Here is a 25,734-nt window from a genome sequence, read left to right as displayed (position 1 = left end):
GTGGAATCGTTCTAGGGCCCCCTGACTCTGGGGATGGTAAGCACTGGATATACAGTGGGGCAAAAAAGTATTTAGTCAGCCACCAATTGTGCAAGTTCTCCCACTTAAAAAGATGAGAGAGGCCTGTAATTTTCATCATAGGTACACTTCAACTATGAGAGACAGAATGGGGGGAAAGAATCCAGGAAATCACATTGTAGGATTTTTAATGAATTAATTGGTAAATTCCTTGGTAAAATAAGTATTTGGTCACCTACAAACAAGCAAGATTTCTGGCTCTCACAGACCTGTAACAACTTCTTTAAGAGGCTCCTCTGTCCTCCACTCGTTACCTGTATTAATGGCACCTGTTTGAACTCGTTATCAGTATAAAAGACAGCTGTCCACAACCTCAAACAGTCACACTCCAAACTCCACTATGGCCAAGACCAAAGAGCTGTCAAAAGACACCAGAAACAAAATTGTAGACCTGCACCAGGCTGGGAAGACTGAATCTGCAATAGGTAAGCAGCTTGGTGTGAAGAAATCAACTGTGGGAGCAATTATTAGAAAATGGAAGACATACAAGACCACTGATAATCTCCCTCGATCTGGGGCGCCACGCAAAATCTCACCTCGTGGGGTCAAAATGATCACAAGAACGGTGAGCAAAAATCCCAGAACCACATGGGGGGACCTAGCGAATGACCTGCAGAGAGCTGGGACCAAAGTAACAAAGGCTACCATCAGTAACACACTACGCCGCCAAGGACTCAAATCCTGCAGTGCCAGACGTGTCCCCCTGCTTAAGCCAGTACATGTCCAGGCCCATCTGAAGTTTGCTAGAGAGCATTTGGATGATTCAGAAGAGGATTGGGAGAATGTCAGATGAAACCAAAATAGAACTTTTTGGTAAAAACTCAACTTGTCATTTTTGGAGGAGAAAGAATGCTGAGTTGCATCCAAAGAACACCATACCTACTGTGAAGCATGGGGGTGGAAACATCATGCTTTGGGGCTGTTTTTCTGCAAAGGGACCAGGATGACTGATCCGTGTAAAGGAAAGAATGAATGGGGCCATGTATCATGAGATTTTGAGTGAAAACCTCCTTCCATCAGCAAGGGCATTGAAGATGAAACATGGCTGGGTCTTTCAGCATGACAATGATCCCAAACACACCACCCGGGCAATGAAGGAGTGTCTTCGTAAGAAGCATTTCAAGGTCCTGGAGTGGCCTAGCCAGTCTCCAGATCTCAACCCCATAGAAAATCTTTGGAGGGAGTTGAAAGTCCGTGTTGCCCAGCGACAGCCCCAAAACATCACTGCTTTAGAGGAGATCTGCATGGAGGAATGGGCCAAAATACCAGCAACAGTGTGTGAAAACCTTGTGAAGACTTACAGAAAGCGTTTGACCTCTGTCATTGCCAACAAAGGGTATATAACAAAGTATTGAGATGAACTTTTGTTATTGACCAAATACTTATTTTCCACCATAATTTGCAAATAAATTCTTTAAAAATCAGACAATGTGATTTTCTGGATTTTTTTTTCTCATTTTGTCTCTCATAGTTGAAGTGTACCTATGATGAAAATTACAGGCCTCTCTCATCTTTTTAAGTGGGAGAACTTGCACAATTGGTGACTGACTAAATACTTTTTTTGCCCCACTGTATTATGTCTCGCTTTCAATTGTTGCAATGCCCTTTTGAACTGCTTAGACATGAAATTGGACCCTTGGTCACTCTGAATGACCTTTGGAATTCCGAATGTGGACATGAAGTTACTCAGAGCCTTTAATACTGACTTGGCAGTGATTGATCTCAATGGGTATGCTGCCGGATACCGAGTGGATTGGCACATCACCGTCAAAAGGAAACTATGCCCCGCCTTAGAGCGGGGTAATGGGCCAACACAATCAACAATAAGATGTTCAAAAGGAGTTGACACTACTGGAATGGACTGCAATGGAGCAACAGAAATCCGTTGGTTAGGTTTACCAGTTAGTTGACACACATGACATGACTTTACATAAACAGACACATCTTTTCACATTTTTGGCCAAAAGAACCTACGCATAATCCTATCATAGGTCTTTCTGACCCCAGTATGTCCAGCTACACCACTGTGGCCTAGATCTAGAATTGCCTTCCAAAATTTTGATGGAACAACCACTTGCAAAAATGTTTCAAAGTGGATGTTTTGCCTAAACACATATCTCCTATACAACAGTCCATCCTGCAAAAAATAAAGGGAGTTATTATACTGGGCCTGCTCAGATGCCATCTCAAACAAAGGTTTTAAAGAAGAATCAATGGCCTGCTCCTTTATCAATTCCTCACATGAAACCTTAAACAAATCAGACAAAGAGACATCAAGCTTGTCATGTAGGATAGCAGGTATAAACTCACCATCAGCGACTTCTAAAGGAGGGTCTACCTTCTCAGCCTTAGTTTCCTCCTCAGAGTCATCACTTCCAACAGAAGTAGTCGCTAGCTCCCCTACAGGCAAGTCAGAGGAAGTACCATCTACAACACTAGGTGAAGTAAGAAATGTATTCTCTAAAGGCACAATATCAGAATCGATACCACGTTTTACCATGGCGCGAGTAACAGCACACGCTGGAAACAAATCTAGGTTACCTAGTGGACTTGGGTCAGACATAACTGGTAACTTTTCTTCAAGCAGACAAACGGGCTTAACGATATAGGTGGAGAGACAGCATCAGTAGAATCCCAAACTTTCCCCCCAGCTAAATCATTACCCAAAATAAATGAAACACCGGGTACAGGGAGACACTGACGCACTCCCACCACAACATCACTGATGACTAGCCGAGAAGACAAATGAAGTTTGTAGAGGCACCTGCATGAACATCATTTCAAAACCCCTTACTAGAACATGTGCACCTGTGGCACTACTTTCAGAAAAAGGCAAAACATCAGCCAATATAAAAGATTGAGCTGCTCCAGTATCTCTCAGTATGCGCACTGGCACACAATGTGACTCACCCGGCAAAGACACCAAACCATCAGTAACAAAGGGGGTATAGTCAGCATCAATACATTTACCTACTTCAGTAGCAACATTACACTGTAAACCCAGATTTTGTTTTTAATTAAACTTTTTAGTGGCCATTACTTATGCTGTCATGTTTTGTAAAAAAGTGATATCATTACAAAATCAAATTAGTTGTTTGAATTATCGAGCTGAAAATATACAGTGCAATGATCATGTAAAGCAGAGTTAACTTAGAATGCTATGTTTCTGAAAGGGAGGGGAGGGGCCTATTTGAAGTTCAACGGACACACGAGCACAACACAAGCAAGTCCTGTGGGAGAGTCTGACCACTGTGCCATCTTTAAAAAAGTTGTGGATTTTCAGAACCAAAGTTACACCACGTCGAATGGTGAGTATACGTGGAAAGCTTTTGGGGAAATTTTATTAGGCGAAAGACCGTTCCAGTGACAACAAGCCAGGTAAACGCTAAAGTAAGTTTCGTGTTAATGTGCTAACGACGTCCTGGCAGTACAGTTTATAGCTGCTGCGTGCGACCATGTAATGTTAACATTACTTTGAGAAAGCTAAATTGTGGGTTTAAAAAAAAATAAGCGGTGGATTTTTGAAGGCAGCATTAATTACACAAAGTGGAAAGGTGAGTGTGTAAAGCAATGATTAAGACCTGTCCGGTTGCAACAAGTTTGTTTAAAGCTAAGTTAGCTTAGTATTAATGTGTGTTTACGTGTTCTTGTGGCTAATGGTAGCTAATGTCTGATTAAAAATGATGTAAAGGCTGCATATTAGTGATGTGTTGCTGTTTTAGCAGTAACTTGGCGAACTTTTCAAATGACTCCATCATTAGTTGGTTATTTGCAGAGGTTGGATTATGTTTTGCAGTGGAGTTAATGTTACTGCGACTGAGATGTTGAGCTAAAAGTTTTCTTATTTTCTGTTTTTACAGGTTCTTGTGAAGATGCAGTGGAATTGTAAGTATTGTGAGTTTTTAACTGATAAAAGGGGTTACCTCTTAAAACATTACAGGTTAAAACATGGGAGCTACAGTAGAACTGTACCGTTTCCTTGCTTACACCAAGAATGTGCGTGTACATTTAACTCCATTAATGCACTTAAAGTCCACTTATCTTAGATCCACCAAAAAGCCCAGGATGCACAACTGTGTGAAACAGCCCAAGTGATATTTCACTGTCAGTCATGTGATTTTTCTGCTCCCTGCACAGAAGCAGTTTTTTTTCACTCACCTGCGTAGTCTCATCTCATCTCATTATCTGTAGCCGCTTTATCCTGTTCTACAGGGTCGCAGGCAAGCTGGAGCCTATCCCAGCTGACTACGGGCGAAAGGCGGGGTACACCCTGGACAAGTCGCCAGGTCATCACAGGGCTGACACATAGACACAGACAACCATTCACACTCACATTCACACCTACGCTCAATTTAGAGTCACCAGTTAACCTAACCTCCATGTCTTTGGGGGAAACCGGCGCACCCGGAGGAAACCCACGCGGACACGGGGAGAACATGCAAACTCCACACAGAAAGGCCCTCACCAGCCACGGGGCTCGAACCCGGACCTTCTTGCTGTGAGGCGACAGCATTAACCACTACACCACCTTGCTGCCCAAGTTTATTATTGAAAAAGAAATAAAAATTTAATTTTGGGGGAAAAAAAGAAAGTCGTATTTAGTGTGTGTAATTGGTCAAAATATGAGAACTAGTAGTTCCAATCCTTATAGGATGCCAAAGCACTTTGAGTGGGAGCTCGAACCCAGACCTTCTTGCTGTGAGGTGACAGCACTAACCACTACACCACCGTGCCGCTCTACCTGCGTAGTACACATTTAAAAGTTAATCACAGAGTCCAGTGTCCATATAAAGGATGTGACTTTCATACAACTGTGTACTCCACATTCAATGCACATATAAGTAAACAGCACAGAACAGACAATTGGAGGATGTTCAAGGCAGAAGTAGTCTCTGGTAGTGTAACTAATGAAATGGCCCAAGAAGAAAATGTTCCTATAAATGATACCCCAGATTTAGAGGACAGCGAGGATTCAAGCAGTGAAGAGCTTGATGAGCTAGCGAAACAGTTGGAGCACAACCTAGCTGCTCTTCTTTTAAAGATACAAACCATTCTTCATATTTCAGAAAGTTCTGTACAAGAAGTCATACAACAGCTTTTACAGATATGTAAACTTTCCCAGCCATTGCTGCATGATACAGTCAAGGACATTCTGAAGCAACACACAGACGTAGATGATTTAACTGTGAGACAGTTAGCCAGGGCTGCCTCAGAGAGCAATGTCATAACAAGATTTTGTGGCAAGGATGGCTCCTTATCAACCACTAAAAGGAGAGCAGCATATGTGAACAAAAACTTTGCAGTTGTTATGCCAGTGGAGTATATTATTGATAAAGATAAAAAATCTAGTGCTGTGTATGTTCCTCTACATGCAATGTTACAGAAAATGTTGAACAGGCCAGACATTTTAGACAAAGCTCTTCCAGTACAAAAGCATGTGCCACATGACTACAGTACATACAGAGATGGCTCAAACTGTAAAGAAAATGACCTGCTTAAAGGGGAGGAGTTCAAAATCGCTGTTGATTCTGAAGCGCACAATCCTTTAGGAACATCTAAAAAGAAGCATAAAATGAGTGCAGTGTATTGGGTAATAGCTAATGTGCCATCAAAATATAGGTCCACACTCCACTCCATTCAGCTTGCTGTTTTATGTAAAACCTCTGATGTTAAAGAATATGGTTATGCTAAAATTCTACATCCTCTCATCCAAGATCTGGTTTCTTTGGAGCAACACGGTGTATATGTTGAGAAGTTGGGAGCATGTGTCAAAGGCACAGTGTTACATGTGGCTGCTGATAACTTGGCTGCTCATTCTCTTGCAGGATTCTTTGAGAGCTTTGGAGTGGACAGGTTCTGCAGGTTCTGTATGGAGAAAAGGAGCAAGATTCAAGTCAAGGAGGTAAGTTCAGGCACCTTTGAAACCCGAACTAAAGACACTCACAATCAGCAGGTACAGGAGGTACTGCAGGATCCCACTTTGGCTAAACAGTATGGTGTGAAAACAGGATGTGTCTTGACTGAGAATCTGGAGCACTTTCATGTTGTTGGTGGTTACCTCCCTGACATCTTACATGATCTCTTTGAAGGCATTGTTCCTGTTGAGTTATCACTCTGTATTTCAGACCTGATTTCTAAGAAATATTTCACTTTAGAAACACTGAACCATGCTATCAAGTCTTTTGCATATGCTTTTAATGACAAAACTGACCAGCCTCAGCCTATTGCCCGTGGATTCTCTTCCAAAGGAACCATAGGTGGAAATGGCCATGAGAACTGGACTCTGATCAGGCTGCTACCGCTTCTCATTGGTCATAAAGTACCTGAAGGAGATGATGCATGGAACATTCTGATGCTCCTGAAAGACATTGTTGAGTTAGCTGTAGCAACAAGGCACACTGAAGAGTCAATACATTTCCTTGATTGCAAAGTGTCAGAACACAGAGAACTGTTGCAATCCACATTTCCTGATTTCAGTTTATGTCCAAAACACCACTTCATTGAGCATTATTCTCAGATGATTAAGGCATTTGGTCCCCTTTCAGACATCTGGACAATGCGTTTCGAGGGAAAACACAAATTCTTCAAGCGGGTTATTCGTAATGCTCACAACTTCAGAAATGTAGCTCTTACACTGGCTGTAAAGCATCAGAAAATGATGGCTTACTATTTAGACACAAGTTCATTTTTCAAGCCGTCCCTTGAAATGGACAATGCTACCATGGCATCGATCACATCTTATCCTGAGAATATCCAACAAGTTTTCTGTCAGAGAGTTCCTCAGCTTGCAACAGTTCTTGTTGCATCATCAGTCTTTGTTGATGGAATTAGATATTGCACTGATATGATATTCTCGGTTGGTTCATGTTCAGGCCTCCCAAACTTTAAGCAGGTCAAACAGATTGTGGCAATTAACACAGAGATCCTGTTTGTCTGCAACACAATGACTGCATGGTACCATGAGCATTTCAGATCTTTCGAACTCTGTGGCAACACTAACCCCTCTCTGCGTGTGGTTCAACTAAAAGAGCTGAATGATGTTTTCCCTCTTACAGCATACAGATTTGGAGACAATTTAATAGTGACACTCAGGCGTTATATTCTATGTTGAAAAAAAGTGATCACTGCAGTCAATCCAAGCAACATTGCTTCTAATGGAGTGTAAATGTAGGCCTAAATGGACACATTTTGCAGCATTTTTCACTGATGTAGTAAACTGTTTATTTATGATGCACTGCACCTGTGATAAACACTTATATATTGTAACTTTCCTCTCATACTTCTTACCAAGAAAAAAGGGTGCACTCTAGCAACGGCTCAGCAGCCTGTTCTTGACAACATGCATATTTCTGATGAGCTAATTATGTTTTTATTATTATATTCCAAAGATGGTGGTACACCAGAAAATGACCTTGAGAGTCATTCTCACAGAGGCGGATATAAGAAAGGTCATCCTGAATACAAGGCCTGCTACAGTGGAGGATTTGACAAGCCAGCTTAAAGTGTCACTGGGACTGACTTACAACTTCAGTCTCCAAGACAAAGATCCTGAATTCAATTATGAACTATGCAATCTGACAGATATTGAAGACCTTCCAGGAAAAAAAAAAAAAAAAAAAACTGTCAAAGTCATCCCTGTACTTGAGTTGGTACCTGTCTTAACATCTGATGAGATCTTGAGTGACATACCCAGTACAGCAGGTACAGAGATCCTCTCAATGTCATCTCAGGAGCGACAGAAATCATGGCGGGAAATATTTGATATCCCAAACTTTTCTGTTGATGTAGAGTATAGACTTAGGCAAGCAGATCTGCTGTATCTTCATGATTGCACACTAGTGTTGTTTTTGGCAGCCATTTTTGATTTAGTTTTAGTCTTAGTCTTTTGGACGAAATGCTTATTAGTTTCAGTCACATTTTATTCAATTCCATCCTTGATAGTTTTGGTCTAATTTTAGGCGACGAAAACTAAAAGGGTTTTAGTCCAGTTTTAGTCATTCATTTTAGTCGAAAAATAATTACTTTAAAACATTAAATTAGGCCAATACAGAGATAGGAAATTGTAATCGAGGTTGACAGGTTGTGCGTAACATACTCTCAAAACAGTGTCTCAAAACAAACTTGTTTCACTTGAACATAAAAAGTATGTCAAATATTTGGGTTTAATAATCGATGACAATCTTTCTTGGAAGCCTCATATTGATTTTATTTGCAACAAAATAAGCAAGGTTGTCGGCCTTTTGGCCAAGCTTAGACATTTTATTCCACTACATACCCTTATGACATTATATCGCTCTCTGATTCAACCTTATTTAACATATGGTCTTAGTTCTTGGGGACAGGCTTGTAAAACTCAAAGTATTACTCCTACAAAAACGAGCTTTAAGATTAATCCATTTTGTTGATAATAGAGAAAGGGCCCTTACATTGTTTTCCAAAACCAATATTTACCAGTAAATCTTCTTTTCTATGAATGTACGTACGTATTTCTAAATTAATGTATGACGTTGTTAAAGTGCACCCTCAAACATTTGTAAGTTATTTTCTTCTATTTCTAGTATCCATTCTTATAACACTAGGTCATCTTACTCCAAGAACTTATATACTCTGTATTCTCGTACAAATCTACAAAAGAACTCTTTTCCTGTGTTGGTGTTAGGGTATGGAACACGGGTGATTGCTCTAAGACAACGAGGGAGGCTCAGCCTCCTCTAAAAATGATGAACATCGTGTAGGATAAATTGCACTAGGCTTATGTTATAGCCGACCTTATAACATTGCTATTTCAGATCCAAAATCATAGAAATATATGTGCTCAACCCAACTACAGTGTGAAATCATTCCGTTTTTCCCCCTCGTGACAGCGCGATGCAGCCCAGCCTCAGTGGACTTCAATGGCATTTGGGAGCTATGCGCTTTTCAATCTCAAAATGCAAGACGATTATTGGACAAATACTACGAAAACGCCCACCCACGGAGTCTCACGGACTCCCAGCCTCAGTGGACTTGAATGGCATTTGGGAGCTCTGCGCTTTCAATATCAAAATGCAAGACGGTTATTGGACAAATACTGCAAAAATGCCTGCCTACGGACTCCCAGCCTCACATGGGAGGGACATGGCAGTTTCCGCGAGGAGACTGGTGATTGGTGAAAGCGGTCGGATATTTTCTTTGATTGACAGCTCGTTTCAAATATAGACAGGCAGCGTTTTTTTTTTTTTTTTAAACCTTTATTTAACCAGGAAGTCCCATTGAGATTAAAAATCTCTTTTTCAAGGGAGACCTGGCCAAGATAGGCAACATTGAAAACTGTTACAGACATACAATATAAAAAAAACATCAATAAATACATAGAGACAATATTACAACATTAAAATCGAAATTATACATTAAAAACACCGACATCTTAAAGAAGTCATCTCTAGATCCTTCAGTTTAGCTTTAAATTTGTTTAAAGTAACTAGACAATCTTATTTAAACACATTTTGCAGGTTGTTCCATGCCATAGGAGCTGAATAAGCAAAGGCCTTTTTCCCCAAACTCAGGACGGACATTTGGGACTAAAAGCAGATAATGATCAAGGGAACGCAAGGAATATTGTCCCATAGTCTTTGGCACCATGAAAACACACAAATAAGGTGGAAGCAAACCCAAAATGGCCTTGTATATAAAGGCATACCAATGATGGAGCCTGCGAGTGGCCAAAGAAGGCCATCCCACCTGAGAATAGAGGTCACAATGATGAGTCAAGCCTTTTGCATTCGTTATAAATCTCAAGGCAGCATGATACACTGAATCAATCTTATGGAGATACTGAGCAGATGTATTTCTGTACAACAGATCTCCATAATCTAAAACAGATAAAGTAGCAGCAACAAGTCTCTTCTTAACCTCAAAAGAAAAACATAACTTATTGCGAAAATAACCTAGTTTAAGTTTCAGCTTTTTCACTAGCTGGAGCACATGTGCCTTAAAAGTGAGAGACTCATCAATTAAAACCCCCAAATATTTATAAGAGCTGACCATTTCTATGCATCTTCCGTCCAGAGTAACCACAGCAGAGGTTTGTGGTCTGGTCTTTGAATTGCTGAAGATCATACATTTTGTCTTTTCAGCATTAAGAACAAGCTTCAGCTGGATTAAAGTATTCTGAAAAGCATTAAATGCATTTTGCAGGTGTTCAAATGGCCAAAATTACAGTAGAGGCACAAGAATAAATTACCGTGTCATCAGCATAAAAATGAAAATTTGCATTTGGCACATTTTGTCCTAGGTCATTTATATATAAAGTAAATAAAAGCGGACCTAAGACAGAACCCTGTGGAACACCTTTATAAATAGATACAAATTTTGAACAAAGATAATCATATTTAATACATTGAGATCTATCATTTAGGTAATCTGAGAACCATGCTACTGCTTGCTCTGAAAGTCCTAAATTAAGAAGTCTAATCTTTAAGACACTGTGGTCAACGGTGTCGAAAGCTTTAGATAAATCAACAAAAAGTGACGCACAGTGCTGTTTCCTATCAAGTGCAATCAAGATGTCATTCACTACCTTCAAGCCAGCAGTGATGGTGCTATGCTTCTTCCTAAAACCTGACTGATAAGTAGAAAGAACATCATTGTTGAAAAGAAACTCCTTTAGCTGATTACTAACCAGAGTTTCAAGTATCTTGGCCAAAACTGAAAGATTTGATATTGGCCTATAATTATTCAAACAGGCTGGATCACCTCCCTTCCATAAAGGCAGGACAAAAGCAGACTTCCACAATTTAGGAACAACCTTGGTTTCTATAGAAAGATTAAAAATATAAGTTAAAGGCCTCGAAATAAAATCTGATGCCAATCTCAAGAAATATGGCTCAATAAGATCAGGCCCTGGTGCTTTTCTAGGATCCACACCCTTCAAGGCTTTACAAACTTTCTGCACAGAAAAAGGTACAAAATTGAACACTTCCCCAGTATTCACTGTAACTTCAGCACAGAAACTCTCAGATTTAGAATGAACAGTATCAAACAAGAAGCCAGAAGATATAAAATGCTCATTAAAACAATTCAAAATCTCCATCTTGTCATGAACAGCAATAGCGTCTTTCATAACACAAGTAGGTAGAACATGAGCAGTTTTTTCCACAGAGAGTAATTTTATCATTTTCCAAAACCTCCTTGGGTCATTTAAACTCTCAGTGGTAACAGACAGATAAAATTCTGATTTGGCTTTCTTTATAAGAGTAGAACATCTATTTCTTAGTTGTCTAAAAACAAGCCAGTCTGAGGTACAACCCGTTGCCCTAGCCTTTGCCCAGGCCGAGTTACGCTCATGAACAAAGTCTGCTACTTCAGAGGAGAACCAGGGGTTATCACGACCTTTTACTCTGCATCTCCTATAAGGAGCATGAGTGTTAATAATATGTGTGAACTCATCTTTAAAAAAGTTCCAGGCTGTCTCCACATCAGGAATCAGCTCAATTCTACTCCAATCAAAGTGAAACAAATCATGATAAAATCCCTGCTCATTAAAAAATTTAAGATTCCTCTTACAAATGGTTCGTGACTTTTGTTTAGGAACCTTAGTGTTCCTTAAGGCAGCAACAACACAATGATCACTTAGATCATTACAAAATACACCGACAGCTGAAAATTTATAAGGAACATTTGTAAGAATTAAATCAATTAAAGTGGACTTTTCCATGCATTTAAGATTTGGACGAGTAGGCGAATTAATCAGCTGGGTCAGATTCACAGAATCACAAAAAGATTTGAATTCATCAGATACTGGCTTTAGCCAATCCCAAGTCAAATCACCAGCTAAAACAAGTTCATTATATTTAAGTCTGGATAAAAGATATGATAAAGTATGCAATGCTTCCTTTGGGGCTGATGGTGGCCTGTAACAGCCAACAACTGTTATGTTGACATTGTTGGCAACTTCCACATTTAAAGCCATGAATTCTAAGTGCTTATAGATTGATTCAGACAAAACAACCTTGGTGCGCAAGCTAGATCTGACAAAAATGGCAACACCTCCGCCTTTCTTTGGTCTGTCACAACGATAAACATTGTATCCATCAATGTTAATATCAATATCAGTGACTAATTTCGATAGCCAAGTTTCAGAAATGACAATGTCAGCATCAGTTGAATTAACCCATATACGAACCATATCTATCTTTGATAACAGGCTGCGCACATTAAGATGAATGATACTTAAGTCAGACAGATGTTTAAAGTCAGCCAGCATTGAAATACAGCGCAGCTCAGGACCAGGATTAGGTTCCACATTACCAGACATAAATAATAATAAAAGAATCAACCATTTCTGTTTTGCCATACAAGAGTCATTAGGCAAGTCACATGAGTCCAAATGAAGTATCTGTTTGGATACAAAGCAGTTATTTAAAACCAGCAAGCTCTGAAAGCGAGGTAAAGCATCTAAAACATGCCAAGACACATTAAAGTCAAATGCCAACTTCTTTGGAGCTTGCACATTTTGTATAGTCTCCATTGAGTGAGTCCAAGATCCATAAGTAAAATCCAGTAAGATGCAAACATTATCTAGTGTACTCATGACAGAAGCCAGGTTGTTTACTTGTAGACTCCACATAGAGAATGCACAAAGCAAAACCACAAGAAGCACCATTTCACCAAGCCTGGTAGATGGTAGTCTAGGTGTAGCTAACAGGCTACTAGAGCCTAGATGTTGCTGGCAAGCTGCTGGGGCCTGGTGTTACAGGCTGGAGCCTGGATGTAGTTGGCAGGCTGCTGAGGCCTGGTGTTGCAGGCTAGAGCCTGGATATAGCTAATAGGCTGCTGAAGCCTGATGTTATAGGCTGGAGCCTGAATATAGCTGACAGGCTGTTAGGGCCTGGTGTTACAGGCTGGAGCCTGGATGTAACAGACAGGCTGTTGGGGCCTAATGTTATAGGCTAGAGCCTGGATGTAACTGGCAGGCTGTTTGGGCCTGGTGTTGCAGGCTGAAGCCTGGAAGTAGCTGGCAAATTGTTGAGGCCTGATGATGCAGTCTAGAGCTTGGATGTAGCTGGCAGGTTGTTGGGGCCTGGTGTTACAGGCTGGAGTCTGGATGTAACTGGCTGGGGCCTAGTTATAGCTGGCAGACTACTGGGGCCTAGATATAGCTAACTAGGGCCTGGATATCCTGGGCCTTGCCTGGTCAATTTAGCTCATTTAGCACAGCAGTAGTATAGTTAAGCTGATGCAATCCCAGGCAAAGACAAAAAGTTTTGTTCTTCAAACAAAACCTGCATTTAAAAATAATACCAAAATAAAATGAAAAATTCAATCACTCAAGGTACTAAAAACAAATAAATATATAATTACAAACAAAACATAAACAAACACTAACACAAGGACAATAGACATGCTGCCATCTTGGAAAGCCCCTCCCTCGTGCGTGACAGAACGGTGAATCTCAGTTCAGTCCCATGCGGATTCACAAGTGCTGTGGTGTATTGTAAGAGATCAGCTTACATTTCGATTCCATTCATTACATACAGTTTCTACCAGCTTTTTTAGTTTGTATATATTTTCATTGTATATAAAGTGTAAATATAGTGTTGTCAAGTTTGCTATCTTAGTTCCAGAAATTTTGTTTATTTGAGTGACTGAACTTGAACTTGAGGGGGCTAGTCAGCTAGCAAGAAAGCTGCGCACGGATGCCAAGCATTGCTGATTTAATTTTGGCGAAGCCATTTGCCAGTCTTCCTTTCGAGGAAAAAATTAAAATTAAAGAGCAGGGTAGACCAACGCCTCAATTTGACTTGGTGAAAAAGGTAGGGAATAATACTCGTTCCTTTCAGCTCTCCTGGTACGAGAAAGTGAATTGGCTAACAGCAAGTGACCCACATCAACAACAGTAAATAGGCTACTTTAGTAATATGTCATGGATGGACCAAAAATATAGAATCTATTTAAAATGTTTATGCTGAGTATATTATATTGGAATATATATTTTTCTGGATATGAATTAAACACAGTTACAATTTGGAAAACATTTTTAAACAAAAACACAGCCGAGAACATTTCACACTACAGACCTGGATTAAAAGTGAAGGGTTATCAAAATTGTCAATAAAACATTTCTCAGTCAAAATAAGTAAAATATAGGGAAAATGTCATTGAATGAAATGTGTGGCACCCAGCTCTACTGCTGAGGTTCCTGACAAAGAGCTGCTTTCAATAATGATCAATTTTTAAACAACATGCCACAATTTTGAAATATAAAATGTTAAAATATACCCCTCCCCCCCAACACCACCATCATGTATATTGGACAGTAGGCTAATGGGCCAAAAGAACCTGTTATTTCACAGTTTGTGACGCTGCCAACAATCAGCCAGATCAGAGGCAAGAGTATGGGCAAAATTGATGTTTTTTCTTTTAAAATCTGGAAATATCGTAACTGACCAGCCTCCCTTGTTTGAAAGACTACCAGCCTCCACTGGTATGGAACCAGATTCCAACTTCTATAAGATCTTCATCTAAATTGTCGTTCAAGAAAAAAGTCAGACACCACCTTTTTTCTGATTTAAGTCGATATGGATATGATGTTGACATCTCCAAACTCTTTCTTTCTACATAACTTTATCTCATCTCATCTCATTATCTCTAGCCGCTTTATCCTTCTACAGGGTCGCAGGCAAGCTGGAGCCTATCCCAGCTGACTACGGGCGAAAGGCGGGGTACACCCTGGACAAGTCGCCAGGTCATCACAGGGCTGACACATAGACACAGACCACCATTCACACTCACATTCACACCTACGGTCAATTTAGAGTCACCAGTTAACCTAACCTGCATGTCTTTGGACTGTGGGGGAAACCGGAGCACCCGGAGGAAACCCACGCGGACACGGGGAGAACATGCAAACTCCACACAGAAAGGCCCTCGCCGGCCCCGGGGCTCGAACCCAGGACCTTCTTGCTGTGAGGTGACAGCGCTAACCACTACACCACCGTGCCGCCTTTTATTATCTTTTTCATACATATTTAAGTATTATATTAATTTATATAAAATATTTTTTTCTTTGTATAATATAAAATTGTAGAATATCTCCCGGAATCTAGAGCAAGCGAGCAAGAGCGTGCACGCGAAACATTAATGTCTGCATCGCGCATATGACGGAGTGAGCGAGGGAGAAAGAGAGTCTGCATGTGTGCCTGTTCATGTAGCGCATGCTAGACAAAGAGCATCCTGATTGGTTTACAGACATCCAAACTCATTTCAGGGAGGTGTCGTGACCCCCCCCGCTGATGGGAAAAAAGTCATGCGTCACGACACCTCCCTGAAATGAGTTTCTGCAGGCTGGGATGTCTGCTAGTGTGTATGCTCCATTGTTCACAGACTCATGTTTCTGCCTCCGTTTAACATGTCGCAATGTATTAAGGCACAGCAACAGGTCTGAAAAGCTACATTTCCCCCCGTATGTTTCACAGTAACTCAAATATGGGTCAATATATGACAAAGCATTCAGTTGCTGTCCCACCAATAATCCCTGCAGGACAAGTTTTACTCATGACATGTTAATTGAATTCAAGTTAGCTTAACCAAGCCAACTTTAGCATGAAGCTAGCGGTCCTGTTCATTTTCGCCAGGTCACAGTGTTTTGGAAAACTTCATAGGAAATTCATCACAGACCGATTGTTGAGTGACATTAACCAAGCTAGGAAACGTATGCATGATCTGTTAACAGGACTTCTTGTAACGTTAACTTACCGTCGCTGAAATAGCAGCATGGTGAGCTTTAGATGCCTCTTGAGGTCGGTCGTATTCTTGCCACGTAGTTTATAGCCACAGCGTGTAGCTCTGTCTCCCACTACAAGGCATTCTGTTTTATTTTCTGCTGGATTATGTGTAAAGTATGTCCATAAATCATCACGTCATTTGTGCTGACGTTTCAGCCGCCATGGTCCATGAACTGTGTGCACTGTGCCTGGTGGGCGTGGCCAAACAAGGACAGGATGCAGGTGCATTGCTGATATTTTCAGCATTTGGCAGACAGGTTGCATGCACCGTTGGAGGAAATGCCATGCATTTTGATAGTCCTATAGCCAACCCACTAACATTTTTGTCTCGTCTCATCAACGAAAACAACAGATACCTCTCGTCATATTTTCATGATCAAAGAGTTATGTTTAGCTTGTCACTGTCTCATTTTAGTCATGAAAAAAGGTGTGTTAACGAAATAATTTCGTCATCGTCATCATTAATGAAAACAACACTGTTGAACACTACTGAAAGTATCAAAAGAGCTGAAACATGAGATCCTTGAAAGACTGGCAGAGAGCATGTATAGTTACACAGCATAACCAAATAATTCTCAGGATGACAGTGTTGCAGCAGCATTGATAAACAAGCACCCCTGTCTCCAGGAACAAGGCTCAACCAGTCGCTGTAGTGGTTGGAAAAATAGTCTAAAATATAAAATGGCTAGGGCGGCACGGTGGTGTAGTGGTTAGCGCTGTCGCCTCACAGCAAGAAGGTCCGGGTTCGAGCCCCGTGGCCGACGAGGGCCTTTCTGTGTGGAGTTTGCATGTTCTCCCCGTGTCCACGTGGGGTTCCTCCGGGTGCTCCGGTTTCCCCCACAGTCTAAAGACATGCAGGTTAGGTTAACTGGTGACTCTAAATTGACCGTAGGTGTGAATGTGAGTGTGAATGGTTGTGTGTCTATGTGTCAGCCCTGTGATGACCTGGCGACTTGTCCAGGGTGTACCCCGCCTTTCACCCATAGTCAGCTGGGATAGGCTCCAGCTTGCCTGCGACCCTGTAGAGCAGGATAAAGCGGCTAGAGATAATGAGATGAGATGAGATAAAATGGCTAATTACAGAACAAAGCAAAGAAGATCAGGATGCCTTGATGTTGTGGTGAATGCAGGTAAATGGGGAGGTCATTCAGCCGAAGGAGAGCCAGCTAACAAGATTATCAAGAAGGCAAAGAAAGGAGAACTCAACTACTTGCCAAACTTTCCAGACGGATTTGATCAGGCAGCCCTTGAGGCTGCCCGCAAAGACTTGGTTATTGAAATGCAGAAGAGAACACCAAATGGACCACTTGTGAAACAGAAGATGGACCTGACGTTTGCATTGAGAAGAAAAGAGGTGGTGGAGTCTGAACCTGCCATAAGCAACATAGTGGAACGGTGGCCTGCTCTTTTTACAGAAGATCAGGTATGTTCAAGGAAGAGATAATGATAAGGGCTAAGGGTTTTGCTTATCTGTCTTTCTATCATTATTTGGATAGCAGCTTGTCATCTTCTCTTAATTTATTTTATTGCACATTTATTCTTCAAGGTCCATATGAGAAGGTACAGCAGGCATGATACTGTTCAGTTATTTTTGTTTGGCGATGGAATAAGTGGTCTAAAGATTGAACATTTCAAATGTAAAAAGGACATTCATGGATGTTTTTATGCAGTACTTTTCAGGTAGCTCAGCTCAGCTGCCCTGTATAGTTCAATTGGTGCTGTCACAAACAAATCAATGTATGGGTTACAATGAGAAGTGTAAAACTAGTTTTAGTTCATTGACAGTTCATTACTGAAACTATGGTGGGACAAATTAGACTGTGGCAGAGGATGTCAGGTCTTTCAGTGTGGCCCAGGACACATTTGCTTTCACACTGCTCAAAGAATGTGGTCACATGTGGCCCAGACCACCTCTAAATGTGGTTTTAGTGATCTCAATGCGTCGTCAAGGTGTCTTTGGTGCGTTCACACCTGTATTTAGAGATGTGCACTTGTAATTGGATCACTCAGGACGTATGTTAATACCAGGTGTAAACAGGGCCTTAGTCCTGTGTCAGTTTTGGTTGCTCACCTCACCCTGGCATTTTTAAGACTTTTAGTCTTAAAATGTAATACTATTGTATTCTGTTTGTCAGGTGTGCATGGAATTCAACAGGATTGTGGGCAAGAACCTCAAGCAGGAATTTTATGAAAGCATCGATCGGCACAGTCCTCGTCTTATTGAGATATTTCAATCCAAGATGGGAACGTTGGGCACAGCTTTCACAACAGACAAAGGTTGGTCCATACCCATGATGCATTTGTATTATTTTTCGCTGCTTATGTAATGACAACATGCCATAGAAAGTACCAGTGTATTAGCATAGCTGCCAACTACTACGAATAAATAGTATTTATTACGATTTGTTGTTTTGATTACGAAAAAATTTACTACAATAAAATACGATTTTGCCAATTTTCATGGGTCATTTTCAAAGTCTATCACTGGTGGGATTTGTATTTGAACCCGTTGTCTTTCAAACTGTCTCTGTGTGTATAGGCCAACGCTCTGACCAATCAGCGCAACAGTGACTGTGACGTAGTCAGAGCGACAGAAAGCAGTGGGGGAGGGTAAACCATAGACATATAAACATAGACGCCGCATTCTGCGTAGAATCATACGTCATCCTCGCCGCCATATTGGATGTGGCAAAGTGGAGATTCTTCAACTGTCTCTGGTATAGACCCCTTGCACTGACGTCACCTGAAACCGGAAGTAAACAAACCCTGTGCCATATTGGAAGACCAACAAACTCGTGATTAGGGGGAAATAACGGCAGCGTGCGGTATGTTAACCCACGAGGCACTTGGTTCATCAAAAACCTACAATGGTAAACTTTTGTGCTGTGTTAGGGTGTTCTAACAAAGCTGATGGGAAAGGTGAAAAGAAGTCTTTCTTCAGAATACCAGCTGTGATTGAGACACAAGGGGAGCAAACCAAGGAGCTTTCTGCCGGGAGACAGAGAGAGGATTTAGCTGCTTTATGCAGAGCAGATCTGAATACTTCAAGTCTACAGCAGTACAGAATATGTTCAGACCATTTTGTTACTGGTAAGTCACTAGGCTAGAGTGTTGTAGAAAATTTTTTAAAATGTTTACTGAATAAAAACATCCTTAATTTTATCACATTTATGTTATATATTTCATTTCTTTCTTTTGTTTTAATTTTCCTCCCTCCATCCCTCTTTGGATTTTAAATATAGTTTTTTTCCCCATGTCCAAATAATTCAAAGATATATAAATAAAAACAGATAAGTAGTAAATTAAAAATAAATTATGAAATAAAAAAATCCATAACAGCATGAATACAGATTGCAATAGTGGTCAAGTGCTATAATTTTTTTAACATGATAGTGGAGAATTTCATTTAATCTGCACTAATTATTATATAAATGTTTACAATGTCTGGGTAGCAAACAGATGGCAGAATTGGTGTCAGGTCCTCCTTATGTTTCCATTCTCCCTTGCCCCGAGTCTTATCATATGGGTCAAACCCATCAATCACAGCCAGTTTCTCCACATACCGTGCCCTTTCTGCAGCTGGTAATGTACTCACATAACCAGAATTATCAGCCATCGTGTCACTTCACTCTCGCTCGTAGTTTGTTTTATATTGTATGTATGTATGTATGTACTTGGTCTTACAATATGGCGCCCTAACAAAATCTCGCGGTACGGTGACGTCACGCGGTAGCCCTCTATAGCGTCTAGACAGTAGCCGAAAATAAAGATGCCTCATTCATGTGCTGCGTTTAACTGTACCAACAGGTTTACCGTCCAAACGAGATCACATGGGATTACCTTTCACAGGTGAGACTGGAAAAATACTTTTCAATACTGTTCCTTCAGTCTTCAGTTTCCCAGCTCATCTCCACCGGGTAGGTGTAGAGTTATAAGCAGTGAGAATTAGATGATACAGTGCCACACCATGATGAATGTTTTTGACCTTTCTGAATGTGAAGGAATCAGTGATGTATTTTGTTTTGGTATGACGTTAGAACCTGGCCGAACTCAGTTTGGCGCTCATTCAGCTCACTTTATTCAATGAGAGTAGGTCTGTGTGGTGACTCAATAAATAAAACAGTGAATTTTTATTTTCATTCACTATTTCCAGTTTTTCCACTATTTCCATCATTTATCATATTCAGTCTTGTAGGTTGGTTATTGTGGCCTCAGGTTTTGGTAGCTTGCTACGGTATGCTGACTGATTAGCTTACCTGAGCTATCTATCGCATATCTGTTGCTAGTTTGCAGTGTACAGGGTATTTCGCACACTATTTATAACCATCACATTAAAAGTTATATGTGTTGTTTTGATGCCTGTTTGTTTCCCAAATATATACGTGTGTGTCTTAATGGGTGAATAAAAGGCATCGAGTTAAATATTATTGTAGAAAGGGGCTTTATGAAGTTGTCCATTTACTTGCATTGGTTTACTGGGAAGATTTGCCACATCCAATATGGCGGACACTCTGACGTATCCCAGCAACGGGCCACCAGCTCAATGCGGCGTCTATGTTTATATGTCTATGGGGTAAACAAAGAGCATGTGGAGAGGGACACCATTGGAGCGTCGAGTGTTTTGGTGAAGATTCAGCAATCATGGAATGAGAGGAGAGCTTCTTCCTGCTCATGTTTCAACGCAAACTCCTTATTCTTCTAAAACTGATTCCAAAGCAGAGTCAAACGAGCGCTGTTCAATAGCGCTTTCTCCAGCGTCGTGCAGCCTTGTCGTCACTCCTGCAAAAGCCCGCCCAAAGAATCCAAACAAAAACCTTGCGTTGTGATTGGTGGGCACGATTTGATGCCCGGGGTGTGTTGTTGATTCTGTTCTGTTTGATTTGTAGTCATGTGAAGAAGCAAGTTGAAATTGACACTTTTTTGAGCTGTTTCACTTTGTGCCAAGCATGTTTTGAGACATTATGTTTGGTGTTGATTACAAGAGGTTCCTTTTATGTTTGATCTGTGCCAAATTGCTTTGATGATATATGTATTCTAGTTCCAGGTAAATTTGTTTCCATTGTTGAAAAGAAATTTGCAAATTAATGTAAGATGATAGTTTAGTTTGTAGAATAAATTTTGTCAAACTATTTTTTTTTAGTGTGATTTTTCAGGGTAGTTTTGCGAGAAAGCTTTGGCGGCGGGGGGGCTTTGCCCCCCACCAAGACTCAGTACCCAACCTTGTATTACTATTTACAATTTCGGAATGTTGGCAGCTATGTATTAGTTGTGCAATACAATCAAAACTGTTCTTGGTTGGTTCAGCTTTCTATACAGTATGTAGACCATTCATTTCCTGTCATTATACCATACCTATGTAACTTTTGTTGTCATCTTACTCCTGAAAAGACTACAGAGCCAACTGATATTCGGACGCTCATGCTCAGAGGGCTTCCTATTATCCTTGGCGACAACCCCACAGACTTTTACAAGCCTGGCTTTGCAAGTAACCTCTCACTTTTTCCAAGAGTATCTAAAAGGACCAAATCTTTCATTTTCACCATTATTTGTTAGTTTCTCTTTGATAAACCCTGTGAGCATAGTTTTATACAATCAAAGGAATAAGATACCATTCCACTTATCACTAGTAGAATCGGTCCATCCAGTTTCTGTGTGATAATCAATCCACACTTCCTCGTGTGTCTGTCTCTCCAACTAGGCTACAGTGCTTAACATTATTGATGGTTAATTTATGCGAAATGTCATTATTGTGCTCTTATGTTTATTGTTTATTAAGGACTCTGATGATGATGACTCATTCCGCCACATTGACTTTGGGATCCTCCTCACTGAGCATGAAAGTGCTGTGCTGTCATCCTCCCTGCATCTCAGTCCAGCGTCGTTGAGGATTATCATTGAGGGAGAAGTTGTGATGGACCACATTCAAGACCTGCCAAAAGCTATGTGCATTCTATTTGGACTTGCATACACACTGCATCTTAACTACCCCAAGTCTATGAAGCTCACATTCCAGTTCATCCAGCAGTTACTTCTCAAGTTGGGCCACAGTGAACTAAAACCAAGGTTACAAACACTGAAAAACCAGCTTGCAATGTAAAGAAATACTTTGTCAAGAATACTGTGCCAGTGTACAGACAGGAGGTGAGTGTAGGCCAGTATATATGTGATTGTCTCAGAGGAGACCATGCACACACACACTTAAAATCTGTAAAAAAAAAAAAAGTTTTAGTTTTAGCTGTGCTTGTTTTGTGTCTGCCTGCATCTGTCTGAGAGCAACTATTTGGAGGTCTATAGACAACAATAATGAATACGTGAGCATTGTATGTACAGTATGTGCTTGTACATAATGTTTAGATGAACACACAGACACTTCAACCTTGGGGTCTGTGAGCACGGTAGGAGCACATATTAAGACACGAACATACACAAACACACAGGCATTTGTGACTGCGCTCATTAGCTGCTAACATCACGAGCATCTCTTGGCCTTCTGGTTCTGCCTGTCTGTAGAGCCATGATGTGTCTCCATCCCACTGGTATGCAGAGACAGGGAAGATGTGTTGTTTTGGCATTGAGTTTGTTTTTAAGTTGGGTAAAATACAACACAAAAGCCTCCCTCACGTGGTTTCATTCCCCTTTGTCATCAGGGATACAAAGGAAATGTTGAGTAGTACTTGTTATTATAGAATTGTTACCAAGCAGTTTTGATGGTTCTTTTTTACTTGTCTTTTGATCGACAAGCCGTTTTTATTGCAACAGTTTTAATTCCTGTTTTAACTTATCTTTTGGTTGACAAAAGATTGCTGCAGTGTGAAACATTGTTGATAAGTATTACCTTTCAAGGTATTCTCAAATAAAATATCTTGAGCATTTAAATTTATTGGTTCATTTCTTCCCTTCCATACAATTGTCTTTAAACAATGTATTCAATACAATCTCAAAATCAACAGTATAATTTATTAATTAAATTAGAAGACATTACTTATGTTAACAAATGATTATAAGTAGTGCTAAATAATGATACATTTGTTATTTGATACATTTGTTTATGTACATTTGACTTAAAATTGCGTAATACAACTTAGACTCGAAGAAAAGAAATAATTTATGTAAACTAATGATTTTAAGTAAAGACAACGAATGTAAACTTGAATATGTCTAAGGCATCCAATTACGGTTCTATGTTAATACAACTTAAAAATGCCATTCCACCATTGGATGTATTTTTTTGGCATAAAATACAATATATTTTATGACAACATGACTAGATGGAGAAATCTTTTAGCTTCAAAATGATATATCAAACATAATTTTTTGACAACGACAAGTATATTAATTTTGCGACCAAAGTCACCTACCCTTTTAATTTCCGCGCGGTAGTGAAACGTGATGTCATCGGCAGGTTCCCCTTCTTGTGTACCACGTCACATGTGACGTGGCACAGATTATCAGCAATGGCGGATAGAACGCGATTGTCAGCTTCGGAAAAGAAGCGAAGGAAAATAGCAAGTGATGCCCAAAGGAGACGGTCGATGATGAATATCGGCACAGCAATCGACAAGTGGAAATCGCGTTCTATCCGCCATTGCTGATAATCTGTGCCACGTCACACGTGACGTGGTACACAAGAAGGGGAACCTGCCAATGACATCACGTTTCACTACCGCACGGAAATTAAAAGGGTAGGTGACTTTGGTCGCAAAATTAATATGCTTGTCGTTGTCAAAAAATTATGTTGATATATCATTTTGAAGCTAAAAGATTTCTCTGTCTAGTCATGTTGTCATAAAATATATTGTATTTTATGCCAAAGAATACATCCAATGGTGGAATGGCACTTTAAGCGGTTTAGTTTCATGTGGTGTAAAAACTTAAACAGGTTAAGGCAACAGGTTTCCAAGCGATTTTCTAGTAAAGTCAACTAGTTTGGGTTAAGAGTGTTCTTTTAACTCTGCATCCTTTTCTTTAGAGTCCTTTGGGGAAATCGTCCTGACTCAGTCTCCAGGATCTCAGTCTGTTTCTCCAGGACAATCTGTTACTCTCACCTGTACAGCCAGTCAGAGTGTTGGCGGTGCCCTCGCCTGGTACCTGCAGAAACCTGGAGAAGCTCCTAAACTCCTGATCTATGCTGCATCTACTCGTCAGTCTGGGATTCCAGGTCGTTTCAGTGGCAGTGGATCTGGTTCACAATTTAATCTAAAAATCTCTGGAGTTCAGTCTGAAGATGCAGGAGATTATAACTGTCAACAGTATAGCAGCTATCTGTACACACAGTGTTATAGCGCCGTACAAAAACCTCCCTCAGCTGTAGAGGAAGTGTTCTGACGCAGAAACACACACTGATCTGAGAACAGCTGCAGAGCTGCTAAAGCTGCACTCCACTGAACATCATCAACTCAATTATATTGTATAATGGCATCATTGATAATGTAAAAAAATGACTTGCTAGTAAGTTAGTTCGTTAGTTAGATTAGATTAGATTAGATGAGATTAGATTAGATTAGATTAGATAAAACTTTATTGATCCCTTTGGGCGAGTTCCCTCAGGGGAATTAAGATTCCAGCAGCATCATTACAGATAAACAGAGAAAAGAAATAGAGAAAAACTTCTAGATAAATTAAAATAAATTAAGTATTTACATATACAAATATAAAAAGAATAAGATATGGGGAGGCGGCATGGGGGTGTAGTGTTTAGCGCTGTTGCCTCACAGCAAGAAGGTCCGGGTTCGAGCCCCGTGGCCGGCGAGGGCCTTTCTGTGTGGATTCTGAGTTTGCATGTTCTCCCCGTGTCTGCGTGGGTTTCGTCCGGGTGCTCCGGTTTCCCCCACAGTCCAAAGACATGCAGGTTAGGTTAACTGGTGACTCTAAATTGACTGTAGGTGTGAATGTGAGTGTGAATGGCTGTCTGTGTCTATGTGTCGGCCCTGTGATGACCTGGCGACTTGTCCAGGGTGTACCCCGCCTTTCGCCCGTAGTCAGCTGGGATAGGCTCCAGCTTGCCTGCGACCCTGTAGGACAGGATAAAGCGGCTAGAGATAATGAGATGAGAGAGATGAGAAGATATGGGGAAGAGAGGAAGGGGGAGAGAGAGGAGGGGAAAAAAGGAAAAAGGGGGGGCAGACAGCAGGCAGAGCTAGTTAGTTAGTTAGTCCCCTCCAGAAAATCTCAGTTTCCTTTTCCTCAGTTTCTTTTTGTTGGAATATGTTCCAAGCCTGAAACTCGGGAATGGATGTATTTTATGAAAGAAATGAAATTGACCAACAGGACATGAAATATCTTGGATTCATTCTGTCTGCAATGAAATACAAGTCACAGTAAATTTAGAAATCACTGCTTTCTTTATTTATTTGCATTTACCATTCAGTCCCAGCTTTTTCTGATTTGGGGTGTAGAATAGACCCTGTGATGTGTTGCTTTAATTGTTGTCTCTGTCAGATCTTGATCATAGACTTTTTACAAAACTAACCGTACTCTACCCTCTGGTTTACATCCCTCCTACACATTCCACCTCACCCATGTGTCCCTACCAGCTTTCAAACCAAACCTATGCCCTTGGCTGCAGAGCTGCTCTCCACTGAACCTCATCAAATGTGTTCATGTTTAAAGAAGAATCATTCCTGAAAAGCAGAAAACTCTTCATCAGCTGTTCCTTCTGTGATGAAAAGTCCGCTGATGTGTCTGATGGTATCTGATGATTTCCACCTTCTGCTAAGAGCAGCTTTAAAACACAGTCCAGTGCGTAATCATTAAATAATATTCAATATTAATACATCGTTCATTATCTGCAAAGTAAACCCACCAACCAGCCTCCTTTTCTCCCTGAACTTGATCAAATGCAGACTGTTGTACAGTGATGTGGTCACTAGATGGTGCTGTAACAGAACTGGAC

The 25,734-nt window shown here is 40.6% G+C and overlaps 1 protein-coding gene and 1 gene segment (V, D, J or C); both read left to right on the top strand.

Annotated features, from left to right (window-relative positions):
* The first annotated feature begins 3,132 nt into the window (after nt 1–3,132).
* Nucleotides 3,133–21,318, top strand: LOC132882224 (uncharacterized). 3 transcript variants are annotated; one of them, XR_009654132.1, is made up of 6 exons: nt 3,133–3,386; nt 3,939–3,972; nt 5,904–5,980; nt 7,467–7,779; nt 17,978–18,119; nt 21,231–21,318. XR_009654132.1 is itself a non-coding variant. In XM_060915484.1 (5 exons), the coding sequence occupies exons 1-5, from the start codon at nt 4,949–4,951 to the stop codon at nt 21,245–21,247; spliced, it is 1,797 nt and encodes a 598-aa protein (XP_060771467.1). In that variant the 5' UTR covers nt 4,607–4,948; the 3' UTR covers nt 21,248–21,318. The 3 variants fall into 3 exon arrangements, 2 of the variants coding, with proteins under 2 accessions (XP_060771467.1, XP_060771466.1); XM_060915484.1 differs by lacking the exons at nt 3,133–3,386; nt 3,939–3,972 and adding an exon at nt 16,973–17,265 and having other exon boundaries at nt 4,607–5,980; XM_060915483.1 differs by lacking the exons at nt 3,133–3,386; nt 3,939–3,972; nt 21,231–21,318 and adding exons at nt 16,973–17,265; nt 18,382–18,889 and having other exon boundaries at nt 4,607–5,980.
* Nucleotides 21,319–22,356: 1,038 nt separating this feature from the next.
* Nucleotides 22,357–24,167, top strand: LOC132870837 (immunoglobulin kappa variable 3-15-like). The segment is given in 2 exon segments: nt 22,357–22,378; nt 23,812–24,167. Coding segments are annotated over 2 exon segments (378 nt in total).
* The last annotated feature ends 1,567 nt before the right edge of the window (nt 24,168–25,734 follow it).

The sequence above is a fragment of the Neoarius graeffei genome, chromosome 2 (genome assembly GCF_027579695.1).
Source record: "Neoarius graeffei isolate fNeoGra1 chromosome 2, fNeoGra1.pri, whole genome shotgun sequence".
Lineage (NCBI taxonomy): Eukaryota > Metazoa > Chordata > Actinopteri > Siluriformes > Ariidae > Neoarius > Neoarius graeffei.
Note: the sequence above shows the minus strand (reverse complement) of the source record. Positions and strands in the feature narration are given on the sequence as shown.

What these genes read in the sequence shown, in the direction of transcription:
- LOC132882224 (XM_060915483.1), top strand. Translation starts at nt 4,949, where the DNA reads ATGTTCAAGGCAGAAGTAGTCTCTGGTAGTGTAACTAATGAAATGGCC. An exon ending in GCAAGATTCAAGTCAAGGAG is followed by an intron (nt 5,981 to 7,466) that starts GTAAGTTCAGGC and finishes TATATTCCAAAG; the next exon opens with ATGGTGGTACACCAGAAAAT. An exon ending in AGCTTTCACAACAGACAAAG is followed by an intron (nt 18,120 to 18,381) that starts GTTGGTCCATAC and finishes CTGTGTGTATAG; the next exon opens with GCCAACGCTCTGACCAATCA.